At 46.1% G+C, this 21236-nt stretch overlaps 2 protein-coding genes across 2 annotated transcripts in view; both read left to right on the top strand.

Moving 5' to 3' along the window:
- Positions 1-19597, top strand: part of DPY19L4 (dpy-19 like 4) — a 58376-nt gene extending 38779 nt beyond the window's left edge. The window contains exon 18 of the mRNA XM_075141459.1: positions 19550-19597. Within this exon, the coding sequence (XP_074997560.1) occupies positions 19550-19576 (27 nt within the window). The 3' untranslated portion in view covers positions 19577-19597. The remainder of the gene's footprint in view (positions 1-19549) is intronic.
- The window catches only part of LOC142078633 (neural-cadherin-like), a 42574-nt gene continuing 40910 nt past the window's right edge, over positions 19573-21236 (top strand). The window contains exons 1-2 of the mRNA XM_075141463.1: positions 19573-19744; positions 20207-20432. Coding sequence (XP_074997564.1) covers positions 19615-19744; positions 20207-20432 — 356 coding nt within the window. The 5' untranslated portion in view covers positions 19573-19614. The remainder of the gene's footprint in view (positions 19745-20206; positions 20433-21236) is intronic.

Here is a 21236-nt window from a genome sequence, read left to right as displayed (position 1 = left end):
GGTTATATGTGTGAGAGAGTACTGTGAATAAAATCCAGCTCGTGTCTTGACAGGCTGTAGACAAAACCGTATGATTCTAAATGCGTGTGTGTGAATAGAAGAGAAAAGAAGGGGTAGCACATCTTGTAACGTAGGTTAAAATTGAGCATTGAGAGGGTTTAATTTGCTTGTGGAGAGTTTGTGTAAGGCCAGTAGGACGGAACGCATTTCAGAAGAGGGTATGTCGCGCTGTATCTCAGTACTGATCTAAACTTGTCCTAAACTGAACGCTCGTTCGGGTGGTCTGGCTTGCTCATTAAGTGTTGTAAGTTAATGAGCTTTCTAGTGCCTTTGTGAGGCAGGGTATTATTCACTTTTTATTTTTACATAGGGCACAAAGAGTAAAGATAACACACTCAAAGCTTGCTACAGCACGTTAACCATGGATGGATCTTGATGGTTATTTTCCTGTTGTTACTGGTAAACCAAAAATACTTGGTTTTACTTTTTGCCTTCCCAGTCTGAGATCTCACATCGTGCTGGTTTTTAGAAGCAATCATCCCTTCACCTTCCCAGGGTAAAAATACAGGCTGACAGCTTGTAATAACATGATGTGATCACCCAGTGATCACCTCTCCTTAAAACTGGTAATTCCCCAGGCGGCAGAAGTGCAGATCTAGCAGTTGGTTGTCACCTTTGACTGCTGCCCGTAATATTTGACTATAGCTGATTGAAATGGTTTCTGGCTTTCTTGAGCAAAGCTTCACTTCCAGCCTAAATACATGATCACTGAATTTACAACGCAGCTGGCAACAAACACCCCTGCCGTGCTAACAGCCTTCCAGTAAAACTAGCAAACCTGTGTTCAAAACAGCAAGAGGGAGCATTTTTAATGGAAAAAAATTAACACAGTTTGACCAGCTGGATGCAGAGGCTTGGCAAAAGCCTGTTCCTAAGCTGTTACCGTCACTATGCAAAGGGAGATATTGTTGTTCTTGTTTATTAGCAGGAATGGAAAATACTGGGGTTTGCGCTTGGAGCTATGGGAAAATGAGTAATGTTTGGTTTGACGAGTAGTGGGGAGTGATTGGCATTGGAGTGGTCTGGCTTGGATTCACGCTTCCATTGATCACATTGTAACTGCTGCAATGATTCCCACGCCCGGATTGTTTTACGCATGTTTAGCAGGACTGATGCATTTACCTGCCTAATTCAGAAGGACCATTTCAGCATTCCTTTCAAGAGCACCACACACTATTCTTTTCACAAAAATATTTTAAATGCAATAATTGGTGCTATTGTTCATGTATTATGCTGAGACATGTTTTGCTCTTCCCCCTTTTGACAAAAATGCATCTTCCCTGAAGGACCAGCAACCTGTATATGGGCTCCTGAGAGGCCACATTTCCAAGACAAGCCCAGCTCACATCAGAAAAACGTGTCTGCTTGGTCACAAGTATTTCTCAACGACTCAAGCACCCCAAGGCCCTCTCTCCTTTATGCACTAGTGTTTTCTCCTCTGTTTCTTGTACTGGTTGCTCTTTTAGCTTAGCTGGAGTTTTTCCTATGCGCTCAGGACAGCAGGAGGTTGCCGGTTTTCCACGAAGTCACTCCCCGGGAAGCACTGCTCCTCGTCTTGGGTCCGCCTCGCTTGGGGAGGAGCAGGAGGGAGTGTCTAGAGACGTTACGCGCAAGCGGCAGAGGAGCCCGGAAAGAAAGCTCTGGAATTAGGGAAAATAGAAATTTGCCCGGAATTGCTATACACTTTGCCACGGGCGGGGCTCTGCCTCCACCCACGGGGGAGCGGGCTCGCCCCGTCCCCGCCCAAGGCTCTGAGTGGCCGCGGTGGTGGGGGCGGGCCGGGTCTCCACGTGGCGTGGGTGTGCGCGGCAGGAGTGCAGCGCAGTGCCGCTCCGTGGGGGGCTCCGCTCGCTCGGCTGGGCGGGATGGGCCCGGCGCGACGGAGCGGCTGCGGGCGGCTCCCGACCTTGCTGCTGCTGCTGCTCTGCGGAACGGCGGGGCTGGGGCGCGGCGGCGCCCCCACCCTGCTCCGCTTCTCCGGGCGGGTGCCCGAGAACAGCCCGGCGGGGACGCGGGTGCGGGGCTTGCGGGTGCCGCTGCGGAGGCTGCTGGGCCCCGGGGAGCCGGCCGGGGAGTGGGCGCTGGAGGGCGACGGCGCCTCTCGCTTCTCCCTCCAGCGGCGGCCGGGCGGCGGGCGGGGGCTGCTGCTGCTCCGCACGGCCGAGCGCCTGGACCGGGAGGCGCAGCCCGAGTACGGGCTCCGGCTGCGGCGGGCGGGACGGTCCCCCCGGGAGGCGCTGCTGCGGGTCCGGGTCCTGGACCGCAACGACAACCGGCCGCGCCTGCCGCCGGCGCGGCCGCTGGAAGTGGACGAGCTGGCCCCGCTGGGCACGGAGGTGGCCCGGCTCCGCGCCTCCGACGGCGACGAGGGCGCCAACGCGCGTCTCACCTACGGCCCCTGGCCGCCGGGCGCCGGCAGCCGCCTGCTCTTCGTGGTGCCCCGCAGCGGGCAGGTGCTGGCCGTGGGCTCGCTGTTGGGGCTGCGCCGGCTCCGCCTCTGCGTGGCGGCTCACGACCACGGCCGGCCGCGGCCGCTGCGCAGCCCCGCGCGGTGCCTGCGCCTGGCCGTGCGCGCCCGGCGGGCGGCGGCCGGCGGCGGGAGGCGGCGGCGGGCGCGCTCGCTGCCGCCACCCGAGCGGCCGCCGGGGCCCGGCTCCCGGCGCTACACGGCCCGCCTGCCCCCCGGGGCGCGGGTGGGCGACACCGTCTTCACCGTCCCGCGGACCCGCGACCGGGCGTCGGGCGGCTGGTTCGAGCTGGCGTCTCCCGGCGCCACCCCCGTGGGGGTCGACAGGGCGTCGGGGCGGCTCTACCTCCGGCGGGAGCTGCGAGCGGGCGGCCGAGCGGAGGTGCTGGTCAAGGTGCACCGCGGCGGCGGACGAGGTAGGGGGCCGGGCCGGGCCGGGCGGCGGGGATGGGGCGCGTCTCCCCACGGCGCTGCCCCGGGTGGGGCGGGACGGCCGCGAAATGGCCTGGTGGAGATGGGGGGTCGCCCCCAGGGCGGGGGGAACGCTGTGCGGGCACGGCCGTGCCGGGCATTTGTCACTCGAGGAGATGCAGCCGCGCTGATGGGGTGCGGGCGGCTGTGGGAGCTGCCCCCCAGTCTGGGCTTGGTGACGTGGGGATGTGCCGGCTCTTCTCTGGTACCGCCTGCACCGCTTTCGCCTCCTGTCTCTGAATTGACTAGATGAGAACGCGGGTAATGGCGTTTGGTTACGTGGTCTTGTAAGGAACTCCTGTCACAGCAGGTTCCCTTTTGTAGGACCAGAGAGGTCTGCTCATGGGTTAACAAACAGTTAAAGTTTGTTAAAAAAGGGGGCACACCACAACAGACAGCTTGTCTTATAGCAGGGGGGAGTCCACAGAATCATAGAGTTACTAGAGAACCTCTTCAGGTCACTGTCATCCTCTATGACCTGGGAAGGGAGAGGTGACGCTGCCCTGGGATGCTTGCTTACAGACCTACAGCTAAAGCCCACTGTGCTTGGAGGGCCTTCTGCAACTGCTGAACCCCGCTGAAGCGATGCTGGAAGTCAGCTACAGCAGTGGCAGAGCAGTGCACGGGAAGGGGAAGAAGCTGTTGTGCAGTAGTTGTCAGTGGGCTTAGGACAAGCAAAAAATAAAAAAAAAACCCTGAGTCTGGAATCATAGGAGTCGGCGTAGAGAACAAAGTGGAGATACCCACTGTGTAAATCCTCAATGCATCAACAGCTTGTATACTGTACGTGCTTCTCCTAGTAACAGCAAAGAGAATGGCTAGACTTGTTAAACTTCTTAAGCCGTGTTAGGCTTGAGGTACATTATGGTTACTAAAGCCATCCTTTCCACGTGTTATTTTCATCTTATTCAGAATAAGTTTGAATGTGTGTTTGTAACTGTAGCTCAGGTCTCTGATAATGTTAGTGGTTATCATTTGCTTGTGTTTTGTTGTTTTTTTTTTTTTTTCCTTAGATGTTTACAACTTCATTGCAGGGGGAATATTTACAGTTTTCTGTAAATGGTTTTTACAGCCTAATGCTCAGGAAATGCGAAACATAGAGCTGGGAGGACAACAAATGTGTTGAAGCGTGCTGGGGGCTGTGATCTCCTTTACCGTCCTGCACAGTGTGCAGTCTGAGAGTCCCAGAGCCGCCCGTCTGAGAGACTTACTCTTGCAGGAATGGGCTGTGTTATGCAAGTGAGAAACATTTAACATAATAAAAATGCTGCACAGTATTTCTAGGTACTAACTTTAAACAAATCACCTGACATTGAAAGTAGAACTTCTCATTCAAGCTGGAAAGGTGACGTGTTGCTTGAATGTCTTGCTTATTTATAATGAAAGCAAACAACCTTGTGAGCAATGTTGTACAAACGATTAATCATGTTGTCCTCTCCAATCTGGTGGTGTACAACATGTTTTTACCACTGTCTATGCACTGATAACGTATTGACAAGAGATGAGCCTCAGGGAGAAAGGAATTCGATCATCAAGTGGGACAAGGTCATTTAGACACTCCTTTAAGCTACTTTTAAAATCAAAACTATCTCATAACTTTGTACAGTAACAAACTTGGGATCTTTTTCTGGCTGCTTATTTTACAGGAAGATGATGAAACAATGGGAGGCTTTGAGCATCCATTTTTTATCTGGAGAAACTTGGTGAATTGTCTAAAGCCAAACAGAATTAACTTTGGTTTGCTCCACATTTTTCCTCATGCCTCTTACTAAACATAATTAACAGTGGGTCATATAGTAATCAATATTATGGAACATGTGCCACACTTTTAATCCTCTCATTAATTGAAAAACAAAACTGTTGGACCCTTATTAATTGCCATCTGTTATGTAAAAGTTGTGAATGGACTTAGGCATTTCACAGGTGCTGCGTCTCCAGTGAAGCGTGTGTCTTGGGGTTTTGTGTTTTTCTAGAAAAGCAAAGAATTTTGGCACTTAAAAAAAAGAAAAATGAGGTCACATAGTAATTTGGAGTACTTTTTCTTGCAACTGTAGTCCTAGGAAGACAACGTATTCATGTACGCAGTTGAAATACTGAAATAAACTGAGCGTAGAGTACAACTCTCTGAACCCTCCCTGTTGCTCGGTTGTACTCGCAGCAGTGATGTGTATGGGGCTGACGCCTGTTCTGTGGGGACACTGTAGCTGGCATTGTGAAAATACAGTTCTTCTCCTATTGAATATACACTTGGTACATGGACTGTGCATCGCAAAGAGGTTAGCACAACTTCTGTCAATTGTCTTATTTACTCACACAAAGCAGTTAGCATCTTTAGGAACCTGGCAGGTTGTCTCTCCAAGCCTTGCTGTTCTGGGCTCTGCATGAGCCTAGTTGTGGGATTGGGACCTGGAGTTCAGACAAGACTCTTACACAAAGATAGGAGCTACTAACCCGCCCTTTCCTCATCCACATTTTCTTCTGGGACGTTTAACATCCTGGAAACACCGATTGCACCATCAGAAGGCAGAGGAACAGCGCGTAGCCTGAGCGTGGAAGGGCTGCAGGTGATGGGGAAGGGTTCAAAGGGCTGTAGCTCCCTTTCCCTTCCAAGTCTGACTCTGTTCATGCACACCTGCAAGCACCTACATAGGTTCTCGTACTTGTTACTGACTTACACAGGGTGGGACATGTGCACTTACACAACTGTTTCCTCTTCCTCCGCTGATGGCCATCCTTTCTATAGCTGGGGGTACATACTGGTGCACCCTGTGTAGAAGCTTTACGTTAGACTTTGTCTATCACGTTTCAAAAAGTGAAGGAACACAATTTCTTACCCTGTGCTTTGACTCTAGCAGACTTTCAGCTCTGTTTTGTTTTTTTAATCTTAAGAGCCTACCACGAAGGGCTTATAGAGCACGTGCTGCGTTGGCTTGGAACAGTGAGACCCACTGGGTGATTCTATGCTCCTGCACACACCGACACCACAGATACATCCACGTACTATCAAACAAAAACACCTGTGGTAAGAAGTCACTCCATAATCTACAAAGGTTATTTTTCTTTAACAACAAGGGAGACTCGAAAGCCTAGCAAGACAAATCTCTTCCCCCTCTAGCATGTCTGCAGTGCTCTGAAGAGTAAGCTTGAGGCTAGCAACCCTTTAAATCGGGGATGCCTCAAGACATTGAAGTGAGGTAAACACCAGCAGTTAGTTTACGACTGAAATGAATAAAACAGTTGTAAGGCTGTTCAGTATTTCCATGTTTTGGAATTGAGATGGATCTCTAGTCCCCTGCTCTCGTTCAGGTGGGATAACAACTGTTTACTCCTGTAACTGAATTCCAAGGAGGGAGATCTTAAATCTGACTGAGGAGGCGTAGCATAATGCTGTTCCTCGGGTATAGTGTCTTATGGTAGAATATGATCAGTATTGAACCCTTATGACTCACTGAAAGCAAACTACATTTTAAAAAGGCATCTGTCAAATCTTGAAATTCCTGAAAATACCGCCTAGGCTGCACATGGAAACATTACGTGGTTTGAGTCCCTTGCACTTTCTTAAAAGGCTTCCATCACGATGCCTACTGAGAAAGGAAAGCCTTTCAATCCACATAATACAGCTTCTGTAAAAACTAACAAGTAATCCGTATATGTTGCTGGCTATGATTTCAAATCAAGATATAGCTTAGGGTTTTTTTTTATGGAGCCAGAAATGGCCCATTGCTTCCTGGCACCCCCTGACATTTTTAGAACAAAATAAATCTGACTCCAGAAACAGAAATCTGACCTGGCAATCAGATTTGGAGGTTGTACTATATGCTGTTTTTTTTTTCCCTCCTGGTATCAGACTGATTAAAACCATCTGTGGATACCATTGCTATGCCTTCAAATTCAGGTGCTGACAGAGGAAAAAGCTTGCTTCACTTAAACCGTGAAACCATTTTAATGGGCAGGGATCATTAGACAAAACAGAAAGCTTCAGGATGAAGGTTATTGTGTTACCCTGTCTGTATGTATCTTTGGAAGAACCTTACTGTAAAAAAAATTGATGTAAAAATATATAATGACCCCAAGGCAATAAATAAGTGGTAAGAATGTCTGATAAAGTCTGTAGTCAAGAAACCAAGAAAAAGTTTAAAAACTGAAGAGGTAAATGTAAAGTTTATGTTACAAGTATTCTTAGTAAGGTATATAAGAAGCAATTTAAATGATAAAAACACCTTTATCATAACAAGTTAAAGAGAAAAGCAATAGGAGACTTTCAAAATAGAATATTCAGCCCTTTATTCTTAATGTTAACATCTTAAATCCTTTTATACAGCCTATGATTTCGTATTTCTGAGTTTTCATTACATTACAACAGCAGGAAGGCATTTAAAAATCTGTTTTCGACCCAGATCAAAGCTGCACCATGCCAGAGATTTCCCTGCACGCTCTCAGTGTCGTCTCATGCTCCAAGAGCACTGTGTGGTGCGCGGCAGGGTTTAATTTTTGTGTGCAGGCAGGAGCTGGCTGATCTGTGGCTGCTGTTTCACACCTGCGTTACACATGGGAGGCCCCAAATTCTCGCATACCGTGTTTGCACAAGCAGTTTGTTCATATAAGCATCCCTAGGCAGGCATGCACGTAGCCTTCTCGTTTGGGAATACAACTCTGAAGTGGAATTGAACTTGTTCCCGTTCATGCATCTCCGATGGGCTTTGAAAGCTGTCCTTGCTGGAGAGCGGTCCTTGCAGCAGGCGTTTCGGTGCAGGCATCAGTGTTTCCTTGCTAAAGCAGCCAGACCCTGACTAGTGCGTATCACAGCAGTACTGGAGTTTTAGCCTGAGCAGAGGGGTTGGCATGCTAGTGGAAACTGCCCAAAATTTAAGAGAAAGTTAAGTGGAAAGTTTAAGAAAAGCCTTTAAAAGCTTGACCTTAGGAAGCAGGCTGAGGGGAAGCACTTGGGGTTCTGCTCCTGTAACTACACGCTTTTCCCGGTCTTGCGTGTTGCTAATGGAAGGACCTAAAAGCAGCGCTTGGTGACAGCAGAGTGAGGAGCAGTTTGTGCATATGACTATGGATGCATTTGCTTTACATCAGATGGGTGGGCTGAGTTTTTGAGTGAGTAAACAAACTTTATACATATGGAATAGACATCTGCTTTATGAGAGAGAAGTAGCAAAGTGGCGAGGGATATGTCTGGGGAAGGGGAAGAGGATCTGTTTAGAAATTCAGTATATAAGGAGAACTGGAAGGTAGGCTATCGACTCTGCCTTTTAATTTCTTAGGACACAGCGCAGGAACTGGCACGCCGCTCCTTTGGAGGCTGCTGCTCTGGTTAATCCAAACGCACCTCTAAAAGCTGCTGTCCACCTTTACCAAAGGTGCACGTGCTGCTGGGTTTGAGGTGCATCTCTTACAGTTGCAACCAATGGTGTTAACAAGAAATATTGCTACAACTTTTTGTGGTATCTCTTTGTACATATAAAACACGCTATTGCTGCTGGAAGAAAAATACTGGTATTTTGCTGGTGATGGTAACTTTTTAGGTGTTTGGAAAGAAGTTAATACACTCAAAGTATGGTCACAGGAACAGCTCTTATTGCATAAAGCCTCAGCAAGCAACTTTTTATTTTAATACCATTTGAACAAACCTCAAGAAGAGACTTGTGTTAAAGGGCAATGCTGACACAAGAACAAACGCCTGTAGCTTTTCTGCGGAAAGACTGGGACTGGAAGCGAGGTGATTCCTAACCACTGCAGCAATCGGATTCTGCCTTTCAGGAAGAGGATCTTTTATGCCTCACACAAGCTACTTTAAACTTAATAAGTGACGCTTTAATGAGGAAAAGTAGGTGCTGTGTTGTGTGGGATGACGGGGAGGCAGAGACAGCGACTGGGAGCTTTTCCAGTCGTAGGCTCCTTGAAGGATGTTGGGTTTCTTTAATGATGCTGCCCTTTTAAAAAATGTTTAGGAATTGTCCTACAATTTGTGACTACAGATTTTGAGCCTCTTTCTTGTTGGCAGACAAGAGACCTCGCAGGTAATTTGACTTCAATGATGTAAGTACAGTCTTGGAGTGTGCTGTACCACACAAACATCTATTTTGTCTGTATCGTTTCATCTGGTTTGTGAAATATTGACCAGAGAATGGAAAATGAAGTTGTGAGGGATGGAAACAAGCCCAAATAACACGCCTCTCCTTCCTATCAACAGTAAAAGCTGAATGATCTGCAAAAAGAAGCAACTTTTAAATGCCAAGATTGCAGCTGTGTCTTACAGCACTTTCGTTCTTTAAAAACAAAGATTAAAAAATCCCCCGAATGTCCTCTGTGCTGCGGACTCCTCAGCTATTCTTACTGTGTCAGCTAGGTCTGACTTCCTCACCAACTGACGTGCCTGCAAATAATTATGGACTGTATAGTATTTAATAGCATCTTTTAATGGTGATTAGTAGGCTGTTAACATGGCAAGCTGTAGTAAAAAACTTGTTTTATGAAGAATTCTGTCATCTGGAAGCTTTTGAGATCCTGTAAATAATTGTACTTCCCACCTTCTCTGTGGTGCTGTGAAGGGTTCCTAATCCTCGTGGTTGGGTGGTAATGGACAGTGGTTGGCAGTTAGAGTAGATTTAAGGGTGGAGGCAAAGATGTTACATCTGTAATCACAGGTCTGACAATGCTTCAGAGCCTTCCTCTGGAAACAAACAAAAAAATGGAAACATTTTAAAAACTAGAGGGTGACACCACAGTCACCACACCAAGCTTTAAAGGCTAGGGCAGGATGATGTGGTAGCAGAAAAGATATGATGGATTTTGCAGTCCTGTTCCTGCATCTGCCTGAAGCTTTTCGTGTGATGTATGGACATCTGCCTGTGCTACCCAACAAATTTTTGTCAATTTTGACAAATTCTGTCTTTGCTGCCCAACAAATGCCGTAGGTGTCTCAGATACGCAGTGTGATGGAGGTACCCGCTGTAGCTTTGCATTCCCACAAAAAGTGAAAAATTGGCTGAAGTTTTGTCTTTGCTGGCCATGTGTGCAGTAGCATCTGCAATTGCCTTTTAGCTCTGATGGTCCCACTGGGTAAGTCAACAGGTAGTATTGAGGTAAGGAAGACCTTACCTCCTAAAATTGGAGAGGTGGTGTATGAGTAGAAAACATGTCCAAGTGCTGGTGTATATTAAGAAATATGTCATGAAAATAATGCAAAGTGATCTCTGCAGGCTGGTCTGTCGAGCTTGCTGTCTGTGGTTAACCAAGAAGGGAAATTTGAAAGCCACTGACATAGCTTTAGATGAGGCATTTGGTACAGTCGCATTGCCCAGCTGTTCTGTGGCTGTGGGCTGTTCATCCACAAGCTAATGTGGTGGTTTGTGGGCTTTCGAGGGAGTAGAGACCTATTTCTGTAACTGGGATCATGGGGATATTACCCTGCCTTCAAGACATGGTCCTCTCTACTTAGTGCAACAGAGTCCAGTTGGTATGCTAGTGTGTTACAGGGGATGTGATACCCTGGGCATTGTATCCAAACCTTAGGAGTATTTTTGAGAAACCGAATCTGTTACTTAATAGAAACTTCACCCTCAGGAATCTCTTGTCAATGTTTAGGGTGGAGCTGACCCATCATTTTCATGACAGCAGACTAGCTGTGCTAAAACTGCCCTGTACAACTTTTCTTAAGAGAGTTGGAGAAAAGAAATTCAGAAAATTAAGGCTTTAGTTCTGGAGGGGTGACCTGTGCCACGAAGGCTCTCCCTGCTATGAGAGCTCCTCCTCGCCCCCACGCTTCTCCCGGGAGGGATGGCAGCACGTGCAGTAGCTGGGGCAGACGCATGAGCGTTGTAGGCGTTGCTGACCGGTCTGCTCATCGAGACCAAGCAAAAGCTGCTTTCCCTTTTCCTTTCTCTCAGTGGGCACCCTTATTTGGGATCCCCATCTTCTGGCCAGCTGCTGACTTTCATAAAGCTTGTAGGACAAACTGGCCATCAGATTTAAAAGCCACTTGGGCAGAAGAGAGGCGGCACAGCGGGCAGCATGGCTCTGTAAATATCACTTCCTTAGGCTAAAAGGCATTTCTAAAAGTGATGATGAACTCTGGTTAAAGATTAATTACTGCTATAAAACATTTTGTTGGAAGTTTAAATACTCTTAAGTAGATTATTCCTGCGTATACTTCAGTTTTGGGGAAATTTCTGAAAGGCACAAAAATACACATGGAAGAGTTGTCCATATGTATTTTAATGTTTTTTCAGATTCAGTGCTTCAGTGTTTGTAGGATACTGTGTGGTGGATGAGGACTGGATTACAGGTGCTTTGAGGACAGGGATGTTTTAGATTTAGTTTATGAGATACTTAACACAGTGACCCAATCTTATCTGATCCTCAGGTAGTACTGGAGTATGTGACTGACCATAACTACAAAATAAAGACTGGAATGTTCAAAAGCAGCTTGAATTTTAAAAATATCTCTTGTTAGTCAAGGATAATGGTTAGAAACTGGGGCATCAGTGTGTCTCACAACCATAGAGCATCTAGGTATGAAAAAAGCTGATGAACTGGCATTTATGGTTTGCGAGGTGGTTTATGTGAAGCTGTCTTACAAAATCTGAGTGAAAGAAGTGAACAGTGGTTGTCTGTAGCTTTTGAGGGGATAAAAGCTGCTTCTCAGTGCTTCAGCCATCATGCCTGTGGTTTAAGTAACTCTGCTGGGGGGTTTCACCCCAGTTCTAGCCCTGTTGATGTGCACAGATATCAGCGACGACAGACGGGGCTTTTTCTCTGCTCCCCCAGAAGAGCAGGAGGCCTTGTCTCCCTGTCCTCTTCTCTGGAGCCTCATCAAGGGGATGGGGCTGCTAGCTAAGGGAAGGGAAGTATTCATCATTGTCAGTGGCTTATCTTTAAATCACTCTGTGTTGGGGAGGGGTGTGAAGTGTGGCATCCTTAAACTCTAAGGATTACAGTTTCCGATTAGTCTTGTGTTTTCTTTTGTCTTCCTGCACAAGTCCCCTTTGTTTTCCTTCCCTTGATCTTTCCTGAGGCTCCTCAGATCTGTCATATGTTTGGGAGACTGGAGTGTGAGCTGCACATTGTAACCCCTGGTGACCGTAACATTAAACGTAAAAAAAAATGAAAAACATTTCTTGTGGCAAGCAGATTGTCTGGTCTCTGCTATAGATCTTGGAAACAGGGGATGGTTCCCCCATCTTCACGCTGAAGTGCCGTGTTAACGTGGGAACACGTCATGTCGGCGGTGTTCGTTGGGATGGCTGCGGCCTGCCGTCGTGTTTTGTGCAAGCTGCTGCCTGCGAAGCATTTTACCCCACTGCCTCCATACCTGCCCTGTCTGCAGGGGGGTCTGGAGCCTGAGGGAAACTTAAGCCTAAATAAATGAGTCCTTTTTTTTTTCTTTTTGCTTCTGCCGAAACACACTGATCTTTTCATAGTCTCCAGTATATCCGATTCCATTTGAAAAAAATTACTCTTGAAAATTGTAATTTATATGGAAAATTGCAAATTTATGGGACAAGCATTTATAGAACTTCTAGGACAAGTATATTTATAGGTATATATACACACAAGATCTTTTTTCTATCTCAAATATAATTTTGTATGATATTTGAGGTGGAAGTTTATTAACTTATTCAGTGCGTCAGGTGTTTTCTGGCAATTACATTCTTTTTAATTTGAGGAAATGCAGATCATTTGAAACTAATTTTTTGTTTCAGTCCTGAAGATGACAAGGGTTTCTTAGCTGTGAGAGTAACCATTTCTCAGGGCTGGATTTTCTGGTGAGGGTTCAATAGCAAGCCAACGCTCCTGTTGTCTGTCCCTGCCACTGAGGGGTAACAGCGTGGCCTGACAGCACCATGAGGGGCTGTGTAGGCATCCCACCTTGATGTCTTATTTCAGGCTGGGTACTTCAGAGACGTCTTCGCATACCATGCTGTCTCTTTTACATTCAAATGATTCATTTTGCCAGAGGGGATATAAGCAAAACATAAACTACCATTTTTTATGCACGTTTTTAACTTCTCAGCTTCCCAACGTTAGTCCTGTCAAACCTGCATCAGTCAGTGCAGCTCTAATCCTCATCTCGGGAAAAGAAAATTACTTCTATCATGTTTCCTCCTTCCGTTAAGGGAGGAAAATAAATGATTGAAGGAACACGGAATTGATACAAGCTTGCAAGAATGGCCACTTGCAGTTTAAAATCCTTTTCCAGTTCTTTCTTTGCTTTCATCCTCTTGTCCAAGGTTGGCGCAGGTATATCTGCTCTGATCTGCTGAAAAGTGTTTAGTCCTCAAAGAGAGGTTAGCAGCTCTTCATTGCATGGATGGCCAGGTGGTGAGTTCCCCCATCCTTGCACTTGCTACACCCTAACCCTTTTACTTAGGTACCTCTTGGCTGGTGGTTGGTTGAGATCTCTTTCATGCCATCCCTGACATGCTTTTCTTATATGTAAACAAGGGGTAGAGCTGAAGCCTTGGGGATATACTGGTATCTCAAGCAAAACCAGCCTCTTAACGTTGTCTTCTAGATTGATCATAACAAGACTCTTTTTCAAATGCGTGGTGTGGAGGGCAGGTGTTTTATCCTGTTGATAGTCTTGTTTCACAGGCTGTCGAGCCTGGTTTCCTGATTATTTCCTTCCTTTCAGTGGATGATTCATATTGACAAAATGGGTGAGCTGTAACAGCACTGGGTGATGTTGCATTTTGATTTAATAGGATGCTGCGGTTGTGTCAGTGGAACAAAATAAAACACTATTGATTTCAGAGACCTGATCTGTTAATGCCTTTGCAGTTATGACAGTTGAAAAACCGATGCATTGCTGGGAAAAAACCCTACTTTATCAAGACTGTTTTTGTTTCACTGACTTGTTTCAAGTCAATACAATAACTTTCCATAGTATTTGATTGCCATGTGTCTGCAACACCTTAAAATTCTTGAGTTTCTCACGCCTGTTGTCTGTGCAAAGAGGAGACAGCTACCAGAACAGAAATGTTCATACTCCTGAGTAGCAAAGAATACTATACAGTGCAGAATAGTGCTGTTTGGCTGGCCTCCGGTTAGTCTCTGGTGCATGTTCAACACTGCTTTTTTTAGAATTTGGGACTTGCTTCAACTTAGACCCGACCTTTATAACAATCTTTTCTTCATAGAATCATAGAATCATTTAGGTTGGAAAAGACCTCTAAGATCATCGAGTCCAACCATTAACCTAACACTGCCAAGTCCACCACTAAACCATGTCCCTACCTACCACATCTACACGTCTTTTAAATACCTCCAGGGATGGTGACTCCACCACTTCCCTGGGCAGCCTGTTCCAATGCTTGATAACCCTTTCGGTGAAGAATTTTTTCCTCATATCCAATCTAAACCTCCCCTGGTGCAACCTGAGGCCATTTCCTCTCATCCTATCACTTGTTACTTGGGAGAAGAGACCAACACCCACCTCGCTACTTCCGTTCCCTCCCTGCCAGAATTAGAGCTCTGATGTCTGTATGCAGATAACCGGGGCTGTTTTGTCAGCATGCTTGGAGGTTGCTTCAGTTTAAGTTTTGTTTACTTGCACAGAGAGAACAGCTCTGCTCCTTCAAGCCTTAAAAGCAGAAATAAACGCTGAGGGGCTGCAGGAGTGAGCCAGGTCTCAGCTGCAGAAAGTCATTCCACCTGATACCTGAAATTTATTACCACCTGCTGCTGTACCACGGCCCTCCAGGTTTGGCCTCATCCTGTGTTTTTCCTTTCCTGTGTGGTGCTGTCTGTTTCTAGAGTGGCTTTCATTCCTTCCCTCGCTTCTTACCTTTAAGCGAACAGCAACGAAAAACAAAAGGTCCAAAGAATGTTTATGCCAGAAATTCCCTCCGGCTGCTGGGGAACGAGTGACACGTGAACATGTAAGCTTCAGAAATCAATGAGATGCAAAAGCTGAAGGGCAGGGGGATTAAAGTGTAATGGAAAGGATTTAACAGTCTTGCTGGTACCGTGCCCAGCAGGCTTTGCTATAACAAAGTGATTGCTGGCAGATATTTGTCTAGTCAGGTCTTAAAGATCTCATTGATGGATGATCTCTCACCTCTCCAGCCGCTAGCAAGTGCTCCATTATCATTATAATTAAAAAATTGCTGGGGAATTTCCGCCCCCTGTCCCAACATCTAACACAAATCTTTTCCTTGGGAATGAGAGTTTGTCACTTTTTGTTTCGTGGGGTAGGGAACAGCTGACTGACTTCACACATCAGTCCTTTGGCATCTCATAGCACTGTTAGCACATCCCTTGCAGTTTCCTGAAAATCTCCAGGACTTTCCACCTTTCTTGACAGGCCGTGTTTTCTGGCTGTGTTTTTTGCTCTTTTCTGGACACTTGTCAGCTGGTCCACATCTTTCTTGAAATCCAGTCCCCAGAACTTTAGTTCACTGGAACAGGTTACCCAGGGAGGTTGTGGAGTCTCCCTCCCTGGAGATACGGGGACATGGCCATTGGGATACGGTCCTGAGCAACCAGCTCTAGGTAGCCCTGCTTGAGCAGGGCGGTTGGACCAGATGACCTCCAGAGGTCCCTGCCAACTTCAACCATCCCGTGAGTCTGCGATCTGAAGCTTTGATAGTGTCACAATTTTCCCAAGGTTCAGTGAAGGCTGAATATGAGCTAGCAGTGTGCCCAGGTGGCCAAGAAGGCCAATGGCATCCTGGCCTGTATCAGAAATAGTGTGGCCAGCAGGAGTAGGGAAGTGATCGTGCCCCTGTACTCGGCACTGGTGAGGCCGCACCTCGAATACTGTGTTCAGTTCTGGGCCCCTCACTACAAGAAGGACATGGAGGTGCTGGAGCGTGTCCAGAGAAGGGCAACGAAGCTGGTGAAGGGCCTGGAGCACAAGTCTTATGAGGAGCGGCTGAGGGACCTGGGGTTGTTTAGTCTGGAGAAGAGGAGGCTGAGGGGAGACCTCATCGCTCTCTACAACTACCTGAAAGGAGGTTGTAGCGAGGTGGGTGTTGGTTTCTTCTGCCAAGTAACCAGCGATAGGACGAGAGGAAATGGCCTCAAGTTGCGCCAAGGGAGGTTTAGATTGGACATTAGGAGAAATTTCTTTACTGAAAGAGTGGTCAGGCCTTGGAACAGGCTGCCCAGGGAAGTGGTGGAGTCCCCATCCCTGGAAGTATTTAAAAGACGTGTAGATGAGGTGCTTAGGGACATGGTTTAGTGGGCATGGTGGTGTTGGGTTGATGGTTGGACTCGATGATCTTAGAGGTCTTTTCCAACCTAAATGATTCTGATTCTACGAGTCTATTTAAATACACATTTCAGAGAGGAGGGAGGTGAAGTTTTTGTGAAAGTCCAGAAAATTATCGTTAATTTGAACAACACGAATATTTCCCCTGACATGGTGTCCTGAACTCAGTGAAATTTATTCCCTTGTCTGTCTTTTTTAAAGCATAAAGCTCTGGTTTAGGGCTGACATTTTGACGTGGTGGTGGTTTTTACAGTTCTTACAGCAGGATTAGGACTTCGGTATTGATTGATGCTTAACACTTGGATCACCTACATGGGACAATATTAAGGAATAAGCCATATAATTTTAATTCTTTGAAATCATTCTCCAGGTTTCACTAAATGGAAAAAATGCTCGACTAGATATTCATCTCCGCAGAAATTAGAACTGTCTGAATTAGACCAATGAATGAACAAAAATATTTTTTAATGCCATGTGCCTACAAGTTTTCATTCTGTTACTTGGCCCTAGCAAAATGACACTGTCTATAGCTGGATTAATTAAGACGTGTGTTTCTCAGCCCTCTGTCGTGGTTTAACCCGGCAGGCAGCCAAACACCACGCAGCCACTCACTCACTCCCCCCCCGCCAGTGGGACGGGGAAAGAATCGGAAGGGTAAGAGTGAGAAGACTTGTGGGTTGAGATAAAGACAGTTTAATAAAACAGAAAAGGAAGGGAAGAATAATAATGGTGATGATGATGATGATAGAATATACAAAATGAGTGATGCACAATGTAATTGCTCACCACCTGCCGAGCAATGCCCAAAAAACAGCGATCGCTACTTCCTGGACATGCCTATCATTCATATACTGAGTATGACGTTACTTGGTATGGAATACCCCGTTGGCCAGCTGGGCCAGCTGTCTCAGCTATGCTCTCTCCCAGCCTCTTGTGCACTTGGCAGAGCATGGAAGCTGAAAGTCTTGACTAGCAGGGTACTTAGCAACAACTAAAAACATCAGTGTGTTGTCAACATTCTTCTCATACTAAATCCAAAACACAGCACTAGGAAGAAATTTAACTCTATCCCAGCCGAAACCAGGTCACCCTCCCTTTTGGCTATGGATAAAATACTGACCACTGCAGCTGCTCTTGTGAGCCACTAGCTCGTGCTGAGGGTTGTGCCTTGTGTTACACCAAGCAATACAGAGAAAAAAATTCTTAGAGAAGCGTGTTTAACAAATGTTCCCATGTATGCAATGTCGGTACATTAGAAAACCAGAAACCATGTAATCTAAGAATTTTCTCTAGCTAAAGAAACCATATCTTAAATTATTTTAAATACTTTAAAAAACCCACAAAACTTCAATGAAGTCTTTTCTCTCCTGAGAATGATTACCTCTGGTAAATTTGTCCAGCACATATTTTTACTGTGGGGTAAGGCTGCTCGTAAATACAGGTCTTGCGTGTCAGCGGATGTCTCTATCTGTGGGTAGTCTTTTATTTAGTATCGGATCCCTGAGGTCTACAGTTAAAATTTGTTTGGAATTTCTAGCTTGCTTCTTGCCTTTGGTGCTGGTTTTTTTCACATGCTGCTGTCCTCTTCCATCCTATGTGAAATGTGCCTTCCTGAAGGCAGAGATCAAGGGTTTCCTGTACGAGACATACGTACACCCGAGTGGGTATTTCTTTTGATGGTGGTGTAACACCTAACAGACCTGCAACCTCAGTGCAGTTTGTTCAAGTATGCAATCATGTTTTATCAGGCAGACAATGTGCATTTCTCATATGTACTTTTCTACTTCCCCCCTTTCTACATGTAGTTTCTTTTTTTTTATTATTTGAACTTATTTTATATATTCAATAATATATTCATTTTGATTTGAAGTCAAATCTCAAGGGCACCTCGGGAACACAAATGTGCTTAGGAAGATTTCTTCAGGAAGCTCACAGTACCTTTAGCATCTGTTAGCAAGTTGCTGTGAGCTCACAAGGCTTGAATTTAGGTCTCCCAAGAGGTAAAATACGGTGATCTGGAAGTATTTAAAAGATGTGTAGATGTGGCGCTTAGGGACATGGTTTAGTGGGCACGGTGGTGTTGGGTTGACAGTTGGGCTCGATGATCTTAGAGGTCTTTTCCAACCTTAATGATTCTATGATTCTATAATTCTACGGCTTCTTTGCAGTAGAAAGTTCCTTCTCTTTCTTCTCTGTGGACAGCCCTTCTGCACGCCAGGGATTCACCCCTTTTCTTGGGCTGGCACTAGCGGTGGCACACCACCCTGGGAGCAGATCCAGCGTGATCCCAGGAGTTGTCCCACTGACGTTCAACCCTGCTACCTGAACACCCTCAGACCGTGCTACTGGTCGGAGATCAGAGGCGAGCTGGGTCAGACGCACAGCGGGGTGGATCCTTCCAGGCTGCTCCCGAATCTGACAGTCCAGGGCTGGGCAGATGCAATCATCTGCACCCGTTGTTTTAGGTATCGGAGTTCACTTCTTAGCCACAAAACAATACAGGCGCAGTCAATGTATGTGCCATTTTTCTCCAGGGATTCAGGTAGAGGTGCTTGCTCCCAACCCCAGATCCTCCATGCCCGGTAGAAAGCAGTTTGTGCTGTGCTGCCCCTGCCAGCGCATAGGGCTTGCTCTCTGCCTGCAGCTGCTGCCTGACCTGCCCCTTCGCCTGCCTCTCCCTGCAGAAGCAAAGCCCAAGGCTTTGCCTTGGGGGGGCTCCATTGCAAAGCCCATGTTTCACTCACCTAAGATGCAACCAGATGGGATGCTGGGGGCAGAAGGGGAAGGCACGTCTGCCTTTCCTTGAATTTCCAGTGGTTTGAGAATACTAAACAAATTAGTGTTGGAGCGGGAAGAATTTTAGGGAGTTTTGATTGCTTACACTTCCACTGATTTTTAAGAGAAATATTTCAATAAGCCCTAAACCTGATTTGGTAAAACTGGCAACATTTATGCTGAATTTGTTGACAGAAATTTTGTTGAAAATTTCTGAATTTGTTGAAAAGAAAAAGGCCAAATTTCACCCAAGTCTGGATAAGTACGCACGCACTTAAAACTGTGTCATGGCGAGTGTGTAACTGACATGGTATTTAATATGCATATCTAACTAATTAAAAGCTATTATTGAAAGTATTTTTAATTATTTGTTAACTGCACTTAATGCACATCCAGCTGCCAAAGTCCGTATGTATACTGAATTTTTTGTGCATGCAATATGGTGAATGTGATGGGCAATTCAGTTTGTTTACAGATACTAATGGATAAGATCTTAAACGTTCCTGACTAAAGTTTGTGAACAAGCTGTCTAGAAATCCATGCATCTTTTGCAGATAACGACTGGTACCTCTGCCACGTGACACTCCTTGCCCCAGAAGAGGAGCTTTTGTCCTGGGGCATGTACCCATATCCCTACCTGGCACGTGTCGATCCGGACGCCCGAAAAGGCACTCTCATCTACCAGCTTGTCGCATATTACAGTAACAATGAAAACACCAGTGCTGGGATAACTTACACACTCATTGCAGGTAGGTCTATTCTGAAAAAAATGGTAAAATTCTGTTAAGTTGCAGATTCTTCTTAACAATTTCCCGTTTTATCATTTCGTTGATAGATTTTTCCCTTGGGGAATCCTTAAACATGCAGCAGGTACAGCAAGTAGAAGCTGGAGGTGCTTTAAGAAAAACAGTTATGTGGATGGGAATCTTGCTTGCTGCCGCTTTCTTTGCTTTACTTCTATTTTGAAATTGATTGTGGCCTTACTATTAGGTTAAGGCTCTATTTCTTGCCTGTTCTTGTCTCTGTTACACTGCACCGGTCAACAGAGCACGGTGTAAGTGGAAGTTAAGGTGCACAACTGGAGAGAAAAAAAGAAGTGCAGGCAAGGACGTAGGTAGATGATTTGAGGATAGCTTACCTTAAAATAGTGCAGATGCAGACGTTCTTGCTCTGGGGCATTTTTCAGACGAGCTTTGTGCATATATTGATAGGTGGTGAAGAGCGATTCCGAGTAGATAAGGATACTGGCATTATCATGACGACTGGCTTGCCTTTGACATGGAACAAGGAGTACATGATTACTGTGGAAGCCACCGATGAGTACGGCAACAAAAGCCCCTACGCCTCCATTTCCATCCTGGCGGGCTCCCGACCTCCGCAGTTCACTAACATGTCCTACAGTGTGTTTGTCCCTGAAAATACTCCAGCAGGAGAAAAGTAAGTTGTACTTTGTTAGGTGAGCTCCCCCTCTGCAGTCTGAGAGGAACTTCACAGAGCACGATAAAGTGAAATTTTTGTGTTGTTGCTTCTCAGGACTATGCGTTTGTGTTTGCCTATTACACTTCAAAAATAGCGTTGTGTTTTCTAAAAGAAATGATGCCTTTTCTGGTGTTTGAGAGTCTCCGGGATGCTGAAATTATTATTCTCTTGGGGTCTTATTGCATTGCATCGTGAATTAAAACAGCCAAACTCCTGGCTGTGCATCTCCTGGAGCACTTCAGATATAAATGAGTGCTTGAAAAATACTGTCTTTTAATTAACCAGATTTGTAGTTGTTTGTATCCCGTTTGATTTGTATTTAAATTTTTAGAAAGGCAAGTCATTGCCAGACTCTTGAGATAACAACGCCCATGTGAAGCGCAAATAGACACAGCTAAGTCTCCAAGGGGCTCTGCCGTTGCGTGAAGAGTAGCTAAGCCAAGCCGCAGTGGGGAGATGCTGCCGAGCTGGCTCTGGTTTTATTGTCACTGTTCAGCTGCTTGAGAGCAGCGTGGGCTTTTAAGGCACCACGTAGCAGGTGGAACCATGCCATAGGGCCTCAAGAAACCTCAAAATAAGCTGATGAAGAAGGAAAAACTACTGGAGATGTGCTACTTACTCCTTAGAAGAGACTGAATGGAGGGAAATTTGTCTCCTTCCCTGGAGCTTTCACTGAGATGGGCTTAAAGTATATTGTCACGCTGGCCAGAGACTGCTGTGAGAGATGGAGCTTCAAAGCATAAGTCACGGTAGGGAGGCAAA

The sequence above is a fragment of the Calonectris borealis genome, chromosome 2, assembly GCF_964195595.1.
Source record: "Calonectris borealis chromosome 2, bCalBor7.hap1.2, whole genome shotgun sequence".
Classification (NCBI taxonomy): domain Eukaryota; kingdom Metazoa; phylum Chordata; class Aves; order Procellariiformes; family Procellariidae; genus Calonectris; species Calonectris borealis.
Note: the sequence above shows the minus strand (reverse complement) of the source record. Positions and strands in the feature narration are given on the sequence as shown.